Raw genomic sequence first — 19484 nt, forward strand, 5'->3', positions numbered from 1 at the left:
ATTATGACTGGGGCAGGGACCCTCAGATTTGGGAATTGCAGCGTAAATTAGGCTAAATTGGAATTTTAAAGATGCAAGAAGCCATGTCAAACGGTAGCTATTGTTTGTGTCTTTTTCTTACTTTTACAAACACCATCGTTAATAACAAATCAAGAAAAACTATTGATTGACTTATTTCATAACTTATGTTAAGAACAAGAGTGGTACGAATTATCTAATGCGAAGGAGTTCTAAACATGGTTTAAATTTCAATTGGTATATGTGCAATTAAAAAAAAAGCTGATTTTGATTTCACACTTTGAAAGTTTTTCTTTCGGAATATTTCCACAACATGTTGAGAAAATATAAGTAAATTGGTGATTGAAACTTGGCCCGAGTTTCCGCTCCCAATTTGCTCTAAAAGCACTAGTTAAACCGTTATCAATCAATTTGAGAATATTGTTACTTTATATTTTCTATTGTTTTTATCAAACAAAAAATTTAACACCCACCAGAATTGAAATGAAATTGATGACATGGTGTTAATAGAAACCCCCCGCCTGACAGCTGTGATAATGTGGGAAGCGTTGTTACGATAGAACAATGAGCAATGCGTCCCTTCAGCTGTTGATACTTTGAATGATAGTTGTTTTCGGTAAATTATGATGGGTTAATTTTTGCTTTATTATGACGTAATACTTCTCGTGTGGTTATAGTTAGCTGCAATAATGTAGCCCTCTCTGATTTTTTTTTTTTTTTTTTTTTAAGGAGAGGGCTACAACTCCTTAGGATCTCCGTAATGGTGCAAATGCGGGAGTGATTCACTCCCGCAACATTTGCGCTCATTCTAAACATTTGCTGACTTTCTTTACGTAAATAAAATGATATTCTATGTTTCTTAGTCAATATATAAATTTACAACCTGCAACTTAAGGTTTGTGAGGCTCTATTCTACCGTTTTCAACAATTTCGATAAATTCCAATTTCTCGATTCATATTTGTGCGCCATGTTTGATGTACTGAAGTATAAACTTCCGATTGTCAAGTCATTTGCATATGCCATATAAGGTAGTATTTACATCAATGGAAAAGTATGGAGGCGAAAGCTATTTCGTCGGTATTGAAAAGGTTTGAATTTAATATCAAGTTAAAAACCGAACAGCCGAGTGTAAATTCTTTCTGCAACAATATGATTTTCCTTTCTTTGTCGAAGCACAGGCACCTGAAGTATGGATATTACTAACCCCCCCCCCCCCCCTTTTTCATAATTTTTTTTTTGGTGGCAATAATTTCTCTGAAATGTATGAATTCCCAGTCTATCTCATCCCTCTTTCGATTCATGTAATCGTTTCACGCTTTTTGTAAGCTTTAAAGATTGGCCTTCTACCGGTATTTTATTATACCGGTAGAAGGCCAATCTTTAAAGCTTACAAAAAGCGTGAAACGATTACATGAATCGAAAGAGGGATGAGATAGACTGGGAATTCATACATTTCAGAGAAATTATTGCCACCAAAAAAAAAAAATTATGAAAAGGGGGGGGGGATAGTAATATCCATACTTCAGGTGCCTGTGGTCGAAGTGGCTCGAGTAACTACATTTTCGCGCTGATTGTCAATGCTTAGGTTTTTCATTAGATCCACCTACGAGATCTCGCGATAACAAGCATGGCGGAGCAGACGAAGAATTTTGCATGCTGTACATTGTATTTAATGAAAAACACCTTTATTAGACATGCCCGAGCACAAAGTTGGTACTCCTTTTGGTGTAAACAACATTTGGGACTAATACACAGAGTTTATTATCGGTTATTTATAAAATTATTTTGCACCATTACGGAGATCCTATGGAATTGTAGCCCTATCCCGAAAACGTCAGAATTAAAAAAAATTGGATAGGGCTACATTATTGCAGCTAGGTTATAGTGCGTCCATTTTTCTGTTGCTGATGATTTTCTTCCTCTTTCCCCCCAAAATTGATCAGACGACATTTGATGACCGTAGCGCATTATTCCACGTAACTACTAGAACTAAACGTACATGTAACTATGTGGAGGGAAAATAGTCCCATAGCATGACACAATTCTCGACAGGAACATAAAACAATATACAATTAATCAATCAATCTATTTTCTTTCCTTTTTTTATAGATGAAAAGAAACATGAAATACAGATTCATGTACCGTTATTAGTAAAATATTACGTATTTTATTCGGAAATCTCGACACATCGGTTAGAGCGCATGCACTCGTTTACCTTGATCTTTAATATTATTTGCAATACTTTACATCTACAATATATATTATTTGTATTCATCAATAAGACTACTGAGATATTTTAAGATTTACAAACTCACTGAATATTTTAGAAATAATTGATTCAGAAATGTTTCTCAATTTTTGAAAGTATGTGAAATGGTGTACCTCGAGCCTCACCGACGTATTGAATGGAGCGCGTTAACATAGCGCACCACACAATATACACGCGCGTGGGAAGAGCCTCGGGGTATTGGTATATGATATCATCAATACTTTCAAAATTTGAAGGATATTTGTTATGTTACATTTGTTAAAATCATTTCTATTGCATTTTCATATTAAGCTCGCATTGTACTATATAAGTCAGGTGAATTGATATGCAGTGATTAACCTGTTCCGAAAGTTAAACGTTTATGAGATATTAATTTTCAATTAGTAAGAATGTTTTAAAGGGTGTGTGTGAAGTGAATGCACTTATTTTGTGTTGAGTGGTTTGCAAATGTAAATGTTGAAATCATTTCTAATGATTGGTGAAATATCATTTATTGTCTAAAGAAGAAAATATACAACGCGGTACTAATAGGTAACCTGGAGCTCTCTATAACACGAATTTAAATTGTGGAGAAAATATTGTTCAACGTCCACGATTGCTGTTCGAGTGTGACAAGTATATGCATTTGAAGAATCATTCCTGCGACCTCACGGAATGCAGATCCTATTCGCTTTCTGATAATTGTCTTCCCCCCCCCCCCCCCCCCATTATTCAGAAACTACTCATTTCAACACTGAACAGTCAGTGATTAGCTTTTGATTGTTATACCCCCCGAACGAAGTTCTGGGAGTATAAAGGAATCACTCTGTCTCTCTGTCTGTCCGTCCGTCCGTCTGTCTGCCTCCAGATTCGTGTCCGGGCCATAACTTCTTTGTTCTTTGACATAGGCATACCATATTTGGCACACAGGTGGATCACCATGAGACGATGTGTCGGGTACCTTCATGAGCTCTATATGACCTTGACCCTTGACCTTAAGGTCAAAATTAAAGTTTTTTTTACAATGGATTCGTGCCCGGGCCATAACATCTTTGTTCTTTGACATAGGCATACCATGTTTGACACATGATTGTATCTCCATGAGACGATGTGTCATGTACCTTCATGACCTCCATATGACCTTGACCTCAAGGTAAAAATTAAAGGTTTTTACAATGGATTCATGTCAGGGCCATGACTTCTTTGTTCTTTGACATAGGCATACCATATTTGACACATGAGTGTATCACCATGAGATGATGTGTCAAGTACCTTCATGACCTCTATATGACCTTGAACTTTAACCTCAAGGTCAAAATTGATTATAGGGTTTTGACATAGTCACACCATAAGACATGGGTGTATCACCATGAGACTACAGCGTGTATGTGTCATGTACATTCATGACCTCTTTATGACCTTGACCTTTGATCACAAGGTCAAAATTATAGGTTTATGCCATGGATTTGTGTTCGGACTATATCTTCCATTTTCTTCTACAAAGGCATACCATATTTTTACACTCAGGAAAGAGGTAATTTATACCTATTAACAACACCCTTTGGGAGATTGGGGTAAGCGGGGGGTATTCTTAGTGAGCATTGCTCACAGTACATCTTGTTTGTTTTACGTCCGGTCGTGAATTTTTCACTCATATTGAGACGAGATCATCGGTAGGTGAAGTACCACAAATTTAGGTCCATGCTTAGGAAGACCATGATTATCTCGTCTTTATGCCGAGCGTTCGGCAAATGAGGAATCACTACCTATATTTGACGCGGTCATGGCACCATCGTCGCAAACCATGGGTTATTGTTTTATTCCGAATGAAGCAATAACCCGTGGTTTTTTGGCGATGGCCATGGCACGATCGGGGCTCGAACTCACGACCTCCTAGTTACGAAACGAAAGATTTACCAATGAGCTACGCGAGTGCTTATCTTTTGATATGTAAAATTGATTGTGATGTGTCTATAACCATTGCACAATACTCCAGCCTAACACACTTCATTGCACAATACTCCAGCCTAACACACTTCATTGCACAATACTCCAGCCTAACACACTCCATTGTACTTTACAGTCATAGTGGTGTTTGTTCCTGAGATGTTTTTGGAAACCTTTCTCTCTGAGGTCACAGCACAAGGAATGAATGACGGCTCATACATATTCATTAACTGGAAGTTTAGTCCCGCGCTGAATCACTCTTCCGGGATGAATATCCCGCACCCAAGAAACACTCTACGATCTCTATTACAGATTGGACCGTTTACAACCACGGAATCTAGATACCAACAGTTCATTAATCCTGTCCACAATCCAACGCTGGTATGCAAAGCATGTCCTCCTTTTATATAAGTATGGTATACATGTATATATAAGTTTATCATACGGTCAGGGATTTTGAAGCTCTCTGATTGGTCCAGACGATTTTCTCTGATGTGTGCTTATCAGAGTGATTTCACCTCAACGTTTTATTCGGGATTTCCCTATTGACCAACCATATTTATCGACAAATCAAATAGCGCGTTTCAAATTCAAATTAATGGCTTTACCAAACACGGCTAATTATGATCATATTACTATCATCTGTCATGTAAAATATTGGGAGTACCTTTTATTACCGTTACAATTTGTAGAATTAAATGTTGGCATATTTCAAATATGCTATACATTAAATACAGTTGAGGGAATTTTTTAAAATGAAAAAAAAAAAGCCATTGTAAAAACTGTTGTAAAATTTCTGATCATTTGATTAAACAGTTATTGACATTCGTGATTATACGGACCTGGTCAGGTATTTGCCCTCGGCCAACGGCCTCGGTCAATCACTATCTGGCCAGGTCCATATAGCCACGAGCGGACCGAATCAAAAGTAAAAAATTGTATAATAGCAAACGTTGATTTTAACGTATTTCATTGTATATGATATATACAAAAGAATCAGAAGCAAGTTCGTTATGCTATATTTTAAAAGATTCTAAAACAATATGCACAAAATATAGAGATTTCTTTGTATACATTTATTGTTAGGTGACTGTTACGTTGTAGGTGAGCGAATTTTATGCCTACTTGTACGACGCTGTTTTATTGTATAGCGAATATGTACGACAGGCTACAACTAGCAGCTTTAATGTGAGCCAACTCAAACAAAACCTGCAGAGAATTTCATACTCAGGTAAACTCCAATATCAAAAAAACAATTCAGAATGCTTAAATATTTATATTTCCTTTCCTGTCATTATCATTTGAACCACTGTTAAACATATCTTAATTACATTATATATATATATATATATATATATATATATATATATATATATATATATATATATATATATAAACTTATACGGTACCAATTTTGATGCACCAGATGCGCATTTCGACAAATAATGTCTCTTTAGTGATGCTCAACCGAAATGTTTGAAATCCGAAATAACTATGAAGTTTTAAAGCTAAATATAGCCAAAAGCAGCGTGCCAAAAAAGTGGAGCCAAATTCGTCCAAGGATAAGAGCTATGCATGAGGGAGATAATCCTTAATTTTGAAATGAATTTCTAATTTTATAACAGCAATTAAATATACATCCGTATTTTCAAGCTAGTAACGAAGTACTTAGCTACTGGGCTAATGTATATATATATATATATATATATATATATATATATATATATATATATATATATATATATATATAATAAAATATATCATGCATGTATTTCAGGATGGACTGGTGGTAATATCCATTTTAACCATTCAAAGAGTGCCATTCGAACCTACCGTGTCTCCCATTATCAGCATGACAATTTTACAATCGTGTACGAACTGTCCTCCGGGAATTGTTTAAGTCAGGCTTCTATGGAATGGATAGGGGCGGGTCCGCCACAGGACACGCCCAAATGTGGGTTTACGGGGGAGACCTGCAACAACGAAGGTAAGTATATTCTTAACTATGAAATAAACATTCAGAATTATAATGACGTAATGATAGGTTATAGTTTGTTGTTTCACGTGCCTGTGAGACTGTTTTGTCTCACAGTGAGACGTTACTAACGTGCAACAATCGAGGCCTCGTGTTATGGACTGCGTAAGCATTGGGGTATTTTTGTTATCGTGCCTAACGAGACCTTGATTTTAAAGGTCTTGTGCAATTCTAGAGCCGAGTGCTTGACTAAAACGCAGTCATTACCGGTTTTAATCATTCAGGTCTGTCGCGGTCGGAGTTCGAATCAGAACCAAAAACAATCTGCTCATGAAGCGAGCGTTTTACCACATGAACTACTGCGACGTGCAGGTATAAAAAACATTTATACCAATATTGCATGTAGTTGAGGGTAATATTGAGAAAACCATTGTCAACCGAGGCTGACAATTTAAGGTTTCTCGAGGGGTGAAAATTTTCAATGTTACTCTCAACTACATGCAATACTGAATGTGATATAAATAAAGCAGAAAACCCTACGCCTGTTGATATTTTACCAATCACTGTCATGCGACGTTTTGTTTATTAATGCGGGAGTTTCTCATTTATTACTCATTCGTCTAACAATCTACGGCGAACCGTACGCGCATAAATTTGACGCATGTGATAATTTATATAATATCACCCGTTGTCAAGTACTGTTACCCGTTGCTAGATACTATCACCCTGGAATGCGTGCTTTCTGTTCTCAGAAGGTAACAATGTTTTTCATATGCTTCACGATCAATCAGATTCGAGTATTTTGCATGAAATTATAAGTCATTTGTCCACGTACAGATGTGGATAAGGTATATTATGTAAATTCTACATAACATGCACAATGGAATCTTCAGCCTTTTGACAATATTGATGAACTCGTCCAAAGATTTCATTGTTGTCTTTTTTTCCCTCAACTGTTCGATTGTCTCAGGCGTGATTACAAGTATGTAAATATTGTACGACTTTAAGACGTATAATATAAATTATAGATAAAATAGATGTACGTTGTATTTTGTTTTTGTTAAAATCTAAAATCAAATGTTAAAATTTAAACATGCTTTTATTTTATCCCGGTATCTTTTCTAAAACATTTTCTTGGAATAACAGATGAGCACGGTGAGACCGGGGCGATAATAGCCGGAGCCTGTGTTGGAGGAGTCATGGTCATTGCGGTGTTCATCCTGGCATGCATTCTATACAGGTGCGTGCAAGGTGCTTTTACCTTAAAACGTAACATGGTAGATACACAAATAGAGAAAGAAAAGTCTTTTGAGCTTCTCTCGATGGTTAAAATTTGTAATGTGGTGAATTGGATTTCTTCTACCATTGCAGGAAAAAGAAATTTGAAAAAGAACTAATGGGAATGTTGTGGAAAGTGAACGAAAGCGAAATCAAATTGAGGAACAAACAGCTCCCTCCCAAACAGGTGGCAGGACCCCACCCAACCAAAAAACTGGTCCGAATGGTGGGTACTTGTAACAGTTACTACAGTGGTACTGATACTGATGGGTACTGGGCCACGCTATCTGTATACTATCAAAAGTACGCATGCCAAAGAAAATATAATCTACTTTACAGGAAACACGAGGAACCCTGGGATTTGGCTCGTCTTGCAGTCTTGATAAGAACTTCCTGTTTGCCCCAATAGGAAATTACAAGGTAATTAACGAGTATGTATGTTTCACAGTGATATATTCGACTAGAAAAGTTCGTAGAAATCAATACTGGCAACATGTTTATGAATAGCAATTAGGATTCATATGGAACGGTTATGAGAAAAATAATTTTATTTTCTCCTTCACTATATTCATCCGGAAATAACGCATTTCTTTTCTAAACATAACCCACAGCAATTCAATAAACAACTAATTTATTTGATATGAGTCATGCTTTCTCTCCAAATTTAGTACAATAATCTGCTTGTAACTATGATTCATTTTACGATGTACAAACTGATTATATTAATACTATAAATCTCTATATCCTCTGATGCACGTTCGTGATATGACGGACAATGTCAATTACACATTAATCTTTTACTATTATGATTGCTTATCTTACTTTTTGATGTATATTTCTTTATCTTAAACAATCTAATCGAGAGAGAAAAATTGCATTCGCAGCTGCATATCGCGGAGAACTTTATCACTTGTAGATATATGAGGTTATCATAAGTAATTATACTAACATGACAAAAAAAGTACTATTTCTAACAATTTACATATGTGAAATTTACTCATACCACCAAACAGAGACGTGCGACGGAGTATGAACTCGAGTGAATAACATTTCAATTAGCATGTACATATACATGTGTATCTCACACCTATAACTAGCGTATTTTACAAAAATATCTTTTGTAACACTTTATCAAAAGACATCCTTAAATTCGTCACTACACTGAATAACGATAAGAAATTACAACATATTGACCTGTCCGGAGGGAATTAAAACATTGACCCTTTAGGACGTTTTGTTTTTGTTTGACGTCGCGTTCGAGAAGACTAGAAGTTTTCATTCACGTAGAGACGTCACCAGGTGTAGATGAAGTCCTAGTACCACAATCCCACCCCCTCCCTATGCATGACGCTCAGGGCCGTAGCGGTGAAGGTTCTTTATCGCGTGTCAACGTCTACCGTGAGTCGGGGCCTCTGTGTTTAGGAGGAATACTACAGCAGAGAAATTTGATGTGAATAAAAAGTTGTTGATAGCCTAGGTACAACAATGTTTTGAAGTTGTCAACTTTCAACTTTATTTAGTCAAAAATGTAGTTTTAGTAGAATAGCATCGGCAAAAAAAGTTTAAGATCCCCTCGAACTAACAATCTAGAGTTCGAACTACAGAGCTAAACAATTAAATATAATTCTGCTGATATCTATATTTTGGTTCGTTATGACGATGTAGTCTTACTTTAGATCAGAATGCAGGGTCCTTAGTGAAAGGGGTGATATATTGCCCAGTCCTTGGGGAAGTGAATGGATGGAGAGAGAAAGAGAGAGACTTGTCATGTGGAAAGTAATTGATAAATTTCATGATTAATAGGGGTCTGTGGTGGCAGTAAAGAGTTTACAACGAAGATCAATAAGACTGACCAGAGAGGTACTGAGAGATCTCAAAACGGTAAGAATCGGGAATTGCACTCAACAAGCACATTTTTAATCACCCCTTGCAATTCGTTGCGCGAGGGGGTATAGTAACGGGGCCATTCTGTGTGGGTGGGTATGTGTTACACCAAGTTTCAGTCTTGTACAGTAGGCACTCTACAGGTCACGTGTTTCACTCGATTGATTTCATACTTCATATGTAGCTTTATCATCACAAGAGGAAGAACAATGATTTGGAGTCAAGGGTCAAAAGGTCACTACTGAACTTCATAGAAAAAGCTTGTAAATACTATACGGGCCACATTTTTGCTCGATTGGTTTCATATTTATAATGTAGCTTTGTTATTAAGAGAAAAAAATCCCTATCGACTTAGGGGTCCAAAGGTCAAGGTCACAGTGAAACTTCATAGAAAAAGCATTGCGTGGGTATATACCTTGCTAGCAGAGATCTTCATTTCATTTTGCCTTTGAACATTTGATAAGCTAAAGTGATCGTCGATATTTTGAAGCCAAGTTAACTGTATTTCCTTGAAGAATGTATGCACCAGCAAATACTCATGATTTGAAAATTATATATACATTGTACGATTAAATACGATTCGATATACATATAATGATAGGTTCATAAACAGAGAGAGCAGTTATTGCTTTTCTGCATATAGGCCCAGATGACTGCTTGAAGAATTTTTCACCTGTATCTTTCAAGATGTACATGTATAATCGTTAGAGAAAACCAATCATGTCCACAAGATTTTAACTTTATGAAAAAAAAACTTAAAATCTATTTCATAAGAATATGATAAAAATATATAATTATAATCCAAAATATTCACATGAATTATCCCATTTATCATAAAGAGCTCCTTTGTTACAGTTACGAGAGTTGCATCACGACAATTTAAACCAATTTGTTGGTGCCAACCTAGAGCCAGAAAACTGCTATGTACTGACTATGTATTGCGCAAAGGGAAGTTTACAGGTAACACATGCTTATACAGGTAACACATGCTTATACAGGTAACACATGATTATACAGGTAACACATGATTATACAGGTAACACATGCTTATACAGGTAACACATGCTTATACAGGTAACACGTGCTTATACAGGTAACACATGCTTATACAGGTAACACATGCTTATACAGGTAACACATGCTTATACAGGTAACACATGATTATACAGGTAACACATGCTTATACAGGTAACACATGCTTAGATATCCTCGAGATCAGGTATGCTTAATGAATGTATGCAACATATCTAAAAAGAGCACATATTTTTTAAAGGATATTTTGGAAAATGACGACATAAAACTGGATTGGATGTTCAAAATGTCGTTTGCGCTGGACTTGGCAAGGGTTAGTGCTAATAGTTTTCCTTCCTGATATTTTGATATCAAAAGAATTCGGAATTCAAAACTTTCTTCTTACTTGAAATTATGATTTAAACAGGGAATGGAATTTTTGCACAAGTCTCCTTTGAAATCCCACGGTAATTTGAAGTCCAGCAATTGTGTAATAGACAGCCGCTGGGTTCTAAAGTTGACCGACTACGGAGCCATTACAACTCACCCCGAGGAGCCCTCTCAGGAGATTGGGGAACACGAATTCTACACTGGTAAACCATCAGTCACGTTTAACTTCACCGGTATACCATCAGTCATGTTTAACTACACCGGTATACCATCAGTCATGTTTAACTACACCAGTATACCATCAGTCACGTTTAACTTCACCGGTATACCATCAGTCATGTTTAACTACACCGGTATACCATCAGTCCCGTTTAACTACACCGGTATACCATCAGTCACATTTAACTTCACCGGTATACCATCAGTCACGTTTAACTACACCGGTATACCATCAGTCACGTTTTATGCCATACATTCGCAATCAGTTAACTTTCAGCATTATCAAGCGTGCGAATTAAAAACAAAACTAACGAACAAGAGTTGGAGAAATACTAGTAATTAATTAATACGTGTTGTGGCATCTTAACTTTAAAATGGAGGGTGGGGGTGTTGTTGTACGTAACTCGTGTAAAAACGTCACCATCTTCAGTGGAAGTGCCACAAATCTAAACCTATGCATGATGCTCAGTGCCGTAGCAGTAAGGATTCTTTAACGTGCCATTATCTACCCTGACAAGGGAGATACGTTTTTAAAGCCATACCCGAATGACCCTCTAAATCCGGGTACTTGGAGACGGAGTAGTCACTATATACGCATGTACCTTATGTTAAACATCTGTAAAAGTTTGACGCAGTGCCGGGGTGGAGAATCGAACCCAGGACTCCTATTTTGTGAAATGAAAGAGATAGCCACGCCACCGCTTGCTGATTTGGGGAGAAGGGGTAGAGGGAGGAGAGAACTAGATTTAAGGAGGTACTCTACATCGTCGTAATGACTCACTTCCTTTCAAAACATGGATGAAAATATTAGTATTAGCAATATTTATCTATTCATTTAAATTGTTATCGTCTTGCTGAGTAGCTCAATAGGATAGCACGTCGATTGCTGAACTGTAGATCGCGGGTTCGAGTCCAGTAGTAGTTCGAATTGTAGATTGTGAGTTCGAGGGGATATTAAACGTTTTTGCCGATGCTATTCTACTAAAACTGCATTTTTTGACTAAATAAAGTAAAGAAAGTTTTCAATTTCAAAATATTGTTGTACATGTCCTCCACTTTTCATCCATATCAAATTTCTCTGGTGTAGCATACATCCTTAAGTGCAATAGGAAGGTTGTAAATCTATGTTTATTGTTCACGCGGCGCTGTTTTCTGTAGGGTTGTTTTGGACGGCACCAGAACTTCTGAGACTTCAGAAGATGCCTCGTAAAGGAACTCAAAAGGGAGATGTGTACAGCTTCGGTATAATTCTACAGGAAATATTCCTCAGGGCGGCTCCATACTACTTCAATGTTGTATCATCTCCAAAAGGTAGGACGCATCTCACTGTAGCGAACAATATAGAGGGAACTTAAGCTGTCTAGCTGGTGAGCTAACCTTTCTAGTGATGTGGTAGAATCTCTCTCTTTATCACGCAAGTGAAGCATCGGCGAGCGTGATCAGCACTTGGCTGGGTGACCGCTACACAAGAATTTACTGAACATGAATTGCTTTAAAAAAGCCATTAGTTAAACCCCCCGTCATTACATGTATCGTGAAAGTTCATAAGCTCTGCATGTGAGCAAAGACAGTATCAATGAGAAGGCAGACAGTTGATTTGATTGATTTAAGACATATAACATATAGTTTTTGATAATCAGAAAGTGAAATTCTAGCTAATATCAATTTATCATACCTATTCCATCAGCGCTCTATAGATCCTATGTTTATATTGTGTGTTCATTGCGCAATAACGTGTTAACATTTTCAGAGGTAATAATAAGGGTACGGAACCACGAAGTGCCCCCTTTTCGTCCCCACATACCCGAGGATAGCAATGTCCCGGATAAAGCAATATTCCTAATGAGGTGTTCCTGGCATGAGCACTCCGAATCGAGGCTAGACTTCCACAGTATCAGAAAGAGGCTCGTAGATATCAACAGCGGGAGGTAACGATTTTTATATTCTCTGTCTATCTACAAGTACAGTTTGAAGAAAATTAAATCAGTTTTAAGTCACCTGGGTCATTCAGATGACCCATTGTTATTGGTCTGCGTCCGTTGTCGTGTGTCATCCATAGTGTGTTAACAATTGAGCATTTTAACTTCTCTTCCAATTCTATTCAAATTCGGTTGCGGTTAAGGGCGCAACGTAATGAGAAAGGGGCCTGGTAGCCTCATTCAGGCCCCAAGTGGGTCCAGGGCAAAGCCTTAGTGTGGACCGAGGGGGCAAAGCCCCCCCCCCCCCCCCCCCCCCCCGAAATCTCTTGGATTTTACAGATTTCATAGGGCTTGAGATAAGTCTCCTATGTAGTCGTTTTTATTATTTTCTGTCATTTTTGATAAGCTGAAATTGATAAAATGACGCAAATTTTAAGGGTTTTGGAAAAAATGTAAGTTGTCCCAACAAAATAATTTCAATAAATCAAAAGATTTTGTCATTAATTGTCCGAGAGTGGAAGAAATTATTGCTGCTTTTATAGTTTACATTTTTGTAAACAAAAGACCACGGTTTACTTTGAATTTGAAAAGTTTAGAGGGCGTCGGCTGGGGTATCCCTAACTACAATCGGACTGCATATGTGATACCTTCTACCAGTACTCAGGTGACCGATAAAGGCCGCGGCCCTCTTGTTTTCGGTTAGTAGGATTTATCAAAACCAGAAACGTAATATTGATTGAAATGAGGACAACATATCATGTTCTTGGATTAATAAATGAATATTTTATTACTATCAACCAAACAAAAGTTAGTAATTATTTAATATGCATTACAATATCCTCATTCCTTTACGAAATTCTCGAAAAACGTGTATAAACAAAGGATTTGTAGCCGACTCGTATGCAATCATACGGATTTACCGAAATAAATTCACCAACTTATCCAGTCAGTTGTATATTGTTTAACGCCCCACTCGAGGATTTTTCATCAATATGGAGACTTCACAACTTCCGGTGAAGGGCTGCAAAATTTAGGCCTACACTTGACACGTACATGTACGGCCTTTGGTTAGGGAGGGGTCTTTATCGTACCTCACCTGCCGTGACATGGGGCCTCGGTTTTTACGGTCTCATCCAAATGACCACCCCATTTAGTCGCCTCTTACGACAAGCAAAGGGTAGTGAGGACCTATTCAAACCCGGATCCCCAAGGAATCTTATCCAGTCATATTCTTGAAAAAAAAAACACCAAAGGATTCTGCATGACGTGTCAGGAATTTCGTCAAATATTCCTCAAGTCTATAGTTTCTCTAACGTTTTATGCCTGCTGCTTCTCGTTCTTATGGTCACATGACTAGTCTCTCTGTTGTCGTATGGTTGCTACTTCCGGTCTCAGGGCCAGTAACTGTATTTGTGTTGACTCTGCAGGTGGCGTGATTAATTCCATAATTTTTCATGGTTTTGAATTTTGACAGGAAAATCAACATAATGGACAACATGATCCAGATGTTGGAGGCGTACAGCAACAACCTGGAACAGCTGGTCACTGAGAGGACGGAGGAACTGGCCCTGGAGAAGCAGAAGACTGACCGGCTGCTCTACAACATGCTCCCACCGTAATGACCATCAACCAATTTGATTATCTCCCCTTGCGTACTTATTTTTAAAATATATGAATTAGTCTGTCCTCCTCAATGTACAGTTGTATTTATCGTCCACTATACATACACCACACACATTGTATATTTATACCTATTTTCTTTCCATTCAATTTAGTACTTCTGACGGTTTAGTAAAATTGTAATGTGTACCAGTATATTTGTGATGGGAGAGAATAAATTGAACTTGTAGACTGGTGGCAGAACAACTCAAGCGTGGAGAGTCTGTACAGCCCGAATGCTATGACGAAGTCTCCATTTTCTTCTCAGATATCGTCGGTTTTACAACGATAGCGAATCAAAGCGAACCGCTACAGGTATGTACTTCATTTGCAGTCTTTATTTTTGAAAGGTCATAAAAATTAAATATATTTAAAATTATTGGAACATAATATTGTGTATAGTTATGTTCTGGGTTTGGTTTTTTTTAGGTTGTGGATCTTTTGAATGACCTATATACAACCTTTGATGAAATCATCGGTCGACATGACGTTTACAAGGTAAAATTCTCCAACAATCGAACACTTCTAAAACATGATAGAACAAAATGTACTTGTATTTATAAATACGTTATGAAATGATTGGCTTTGCTGAGTTACCAATTTTCGATATAGCTAGGGCTGGATTTGTTTTTCAAAAGTCCGTTTGCGATATAGCTCGGACTGAGTTTGTTTGAAATTTCCCGTTTGAGATATACATGTAGCTCAGACTGAATTTGTTTGGAATAATCTGGTTTTCTGATCATTCTAAGGTGGAGACTATAGGCGACGCTTACATGTGTGTGAGCGGACTTCCGCGGCGGAACGGCAAGAAACACTCCGGAGAAATCGCCAACATGGCGCTGGACTTATTAAACGGAGTGACTAACTTTACGATCCGCCACCTCCCAGGATCCAAACTACAGCTGAGGATTGGTCTCCACACAGGAGGATGTGCCGCGGGGGTGGTGGGGACGGCCATGCCCCGATACTGCTTGTTTGGGGACACTGTCAACATGGCTTCCCGAATGGAATCTACGGGAAAAGGTAAACATAGATCCCGCCGCGGTGCTGGGTTTTGTTGTTGTTTTGTTTATATTGGTATCCAATATCAATTGCTTTAGCAACTCATGTATATTAGACTTACGGTGATACGGTGACTCTGATTGGTTGAAAAATAAGTTGATACAGCAAATCTGTATCAACTGAAAAATGCATGTTATGCTGAGCATTGTGCGCATTTTTCGTCCAATCTTTTTTTCAAGGGGGGGGGGGGGGGGGGGGGTTCGATATCGGGGTCATATTCTAATAATTCGTGCTTGGTAAACCCATGATATTTTATTCTACTTTAATTTGCACAACAGTTCACGTTCTTACCTATAAAACTCCAGCCATTTTCAATAACCCACGTCTCCCACAATTCCTGACCCTAGAAATAACATAACGGAGGAGGGGGGGGGGGGGGTGGATACCATAGGTTACCGACCGTATTCTAATTCTTTATCAGAATACAGCCTACTTTTTGTGATCTAACTATAATGAAGAGAATAAAACTGCTGCAGAGGATGAGCAATATGTATCAAAATGATATTCATATTAACCTAATACCTAAAATTTGTTGCTTTTTTAACGCTCATTTGTTTAGATTTCATGTCAGTTACTTCCTATTTTTAGCATTACACATTCACATCAGTGCCGCCATGAACTCGGCCCTCCAGGATCTTAAATGGGGATTCATGATGATGGAGCGGGGAATCATAGATGTTAAGGTATATATAGATAAATACCAACACGTCATTTTAGAGTTGCTACATGTATGTTATACAGTTCCAGACAGTTACTTCAAGTGAATTGTCTCCTTTTAATTTTGTTTTAGGGGAAAGGCCTTCAAAAAACATACTGGATAATCGGAAAAACAGGATACACGAAACCGTTACCCCAGACAATGATCAGGTATAATCAATCAGGGGGTTTTAAGGGGGTTAAATCTTCATTTTAAAAAATTAATTTGAGTTTTGAAAATACATGGTTATGAACTGTGACTCTTCACGGCGACAGCGCTTCATGAAAAATATGTCGGTCCGAAGCTTTGCAGTTCATACCCTTATGTATTTTCAAAGATTAATTCTTCTATTTACATTCTACTTTCATTTTCTGTCGGAATTCCCAGCCGTTAAAATAGAGATACGTGTGTTATATTTATCTGTATTAATACACACATTCTTTGTAACTACAACGCATTTGTAAGGAAATGGATATATCATTACAATTTGTGTAAAGATATCAAAGACAGGCGCACTGAAAATGTAAATGTAATGTTACAATATGCAGAAAAAAGCATTTCAATTTTTGATTATTATTTTTTTTGTAATGCCAGTTTGCAAGAAAAATGGCGGCAATCCCAAGATACAGGAAGACCATGTTCCCCGACAGAATCTCACATATCTGACCGTGACCATAGCGACAGTATGTATGGGCGCGCATTCCGGAAGACATCCATAGCAATCAGCTTCCTGCATTCTTTGTCACGTGAGGGACACGCCTCTGACAGTCACTCTGTTTCTGAGCTTAGTGTTCAAGATTTGCATTTGTCTTGTGAGAGTTTGAAGGACAAAAGGCCATCTCCTGTGAGCTTGACACCGGTTCATAGGTCACAGAGTGTCGGGGAAAATAAACTCGTGCGACCTGTCATTAACCAGTTCATGAAACACAAGAAGGCGAAACCAGAAATGAAGAAAAAGTTATCCACGGATTCATCGAGTGATGAAAGTAGAGACAGTGACCAGAGTACTTCGTCCAAAGCTATCCAGAAGAAATTCTCAATACCTAAAATAGAAATTTCTTAGAATTAACGACATGTCTTTCAGCTAATTGCCAAAAATAAAAGGACATTTTATGAGCAATGTTTAGCTCCGGTATAATGCCAAAAATGTGTTATTTGTATTCAAAGTTTCCTATTGCAATATAATTCTGTTGTTATTAGTCAGTAAAAATACATTACTATGTTATTATTTATTAAATAAATGAAGTATTTTAAATGTTGAATTGTAAACTATTGTTCTGAATTATAACTGTCTTTAATCTAATTCGACCATATAAGAAATTGTATATTGGGTATTTAATGTACACATTCAGTTGATTGATAATTGCAGAACATAAATACGAAAGACCACCAGGTAGATACATTCGGTCATAAATACTTCTGGTGAACATGGCCTTACGGTAACTACTGGGCCTGTTTTGTAGTATTGTATTGTTTATTGGCTTTAAGCCTTACTACCCATCAGCATAATGCATGTAACGGACAAACTGAGCATATAGTAATGATGGACAAGGAAGCCTTTAACAAAATTGTAAATTTCATGATCTAACAAATTATTTATTTTGGAAACCAGGTTGCAGGATTTCAGGGGGGGGGGGGGGGGGTGTTAAAAATGGTCAAAGAGAGTTAGTGTTTATAATGCTTAAAACCTTATGTCTAGTTCTTTTGATGTTATATGAAAACTAGATAAATAAAAAAAATGAGGTGATCAAGATGCTGCCTACCCGAGTAATACTTTTGGGGAATGACTGCTGGAGAGGGATGGGGTCTGAAAGTCCGTCTATTAATCTGCTAAAATATATTGAGATATTGAACACTGAATGCTTTTGTAAAGAGGTTATTTAATGCAGTCTACCAAATATTTCAATTGTAAAGGCTTTGGGGGATTATGCAAACAAGAGCCTTTCAGACAGGTTCATGCATGGGTTCAGGTGACTGTCAAGGCCTATTGGCTTCTTCTTAATTCAAGATATCGATACAATTAAGACTGCAAAACATCATTGAACATAAAGATTTATTCTGATACATCGTGGCTTACTCTTTGTTTAAAAACAAAACGCTTTTTATGAATTTATATATATATAATTTAATTCTGATTGAATCCTTGTCTCTGATTGGTCAAATTCCAATTGAGGAACGCAAGTTATTTTTGCATAACCTGGTTTGGTATGGGGACACACACCCTTGACAAACAGATGCCGGAACTATTTTTCTCCCTCTCTCTCTAAATTTACATCGCAGCAGTTTTCAGCCTTCTATGGAATAGAAAGTCAGCGTGTACAATGGCCTACATTTTTCATAACGCTATGCGAGTTATTTCCCCCTGATTACAGAGGTCGCGCAGCAAATTGCGGTCCTCAGTTGACGGTGCCATATAAGGAATAAATAGAAATTTTACAATTTTTGATTGCAATCAATCACCAGTTAATGAATTTTTCTAAGAATTAAGTGTAATGACTTAAAAATAGTATAATTGAACGAAATATTTTAGCCACTAATTACATTTACATGTGTTCCTTGTGCGGTTTTCTCGCAAGCAATGCATGGTCATGATATAACAAAATATGTAAATATTACCTAGTCCTTGATTTCTTTAGATCAGAATCATGATGTCCTTCGTATATCAGCAATTCTTCATTATTAATTTTTATCAATATTTTCGACAACCAAAACACACACACACACACACACACACACAAACCCATGCAATTCGATGTGCCTAAAAACACATGTAAAACCAACGCATACATGTACATTATCAATTTATCGTTTCACACTGAACAAAACTACTTGTTGCTAAATGTACACTAGGTGCCAATAGATAAAGCATGTTAATTATCTCGAATTGGTATGTCTAGTGGTATTTTTTTAAAAATATTTTTTCACCGTGTGATTCAATCTTTTAAAAGTTAGATTTTGTGTACATCAATTTACACGTCTTCTTGCACTTCAATTACTCAAATGAGCACAAAAACAATCATCAGGCTCGTAGCAACAATGGGTCTGCCTCCTCTTATTATACAAACTTAGTTATTTTTACGTGCATAGATCTATAGATCTATAGTCGGGTTTTGTCTATTTTGTCCCCCTATAAAAAAAAGCATTGTCTTGAATGGTAGTGGAAATGTAAAATTTAA

The 19484-nt window shown here is 37.2% G+C and overlaps 1 protein-coding gene across 2 annotated transcripts in view; it reads left to right on the forward strand.

The window, feature by feature from the left end:
* The window catches only part of LOC125664102 (atrial natriuretic peptide receptor 2-like), a 36250-nt gene extending 18683 nt beyond the window's left edge, over positions 1–17567 (forward strand). For both annotated transcript variants that reach the window (XM_048896644.2, XM_048896645.2), the window contains exons 4-22: positions 4351–4595; positions 5319–5445; positions 5992–6201; positions 7336–7429; positions 7561–7693; positions 7807–7887; positions 9271–9348; positions 10207–10311; positions 10625–10696; positions 10790–10955; positions 12130–12282; positions 12722–12899; positions 14365–14505; positions 14741–14864; positions 14979–15047; positions 15299–15572; positions 16200–16294; positions 16402–16478; positions 16903–17567. In XM_048896644.2, the coding sequence (XP_048752601.2) occupies positions 4351–4595; positions 5319–5445; positions 5992–6201; positions 7336–7429; positions 7561–7693; positions 7807–7887; positions 9271–9348; positions 10207–10311; positions 10625–10696; positions 10790–10955; positions 12130–12282; positions 12722–12899; positions 14365–14505; positions 14741–14864; positions 14979–15047; positions 15299–15572; positions 16200–16294; positions 16402–16478; positions 16903–17371 (2891 nt within the window). In that variant the 3' untranslated portion in view covers positions 17372–17567. The remainder of the gene's footprint in view (positions 1–4350; positions 4596–5318; positions 5446–5991; positions 6202–7335; positions 7430–7560; positions 7694–7806; positions 7888–9270; positions 9349–10206; positions 10312–10624; positions 10697–10789; positions 10956–12129; positions 12283–12721; positions 12900–14364; positions 14506–14740; positions 14865–14978; positions 15048–15298; positions 15573–16199; positions 16295–16401; positions 16479–16902) is intronic.
* The last annotated feature ends 1917 nt before the right edge of the window (positions 17568–19484 follow it).

Source organism: Ostrea edulis, chromosome 1 (genome assembly GCF_947568905.1).
Source record: "Ostrea edulis chromosome 1, xbOstEdul1.1, whole genome shotgun sequence".
In the NCBI taxonomy this organism is placed as follows: domain Eukaryota; kingdom Metazoa; phylum Mollusca; class Bivalvia; order Ostreida; family Ostreidae; genus Ostrea; species Ostrea edulis.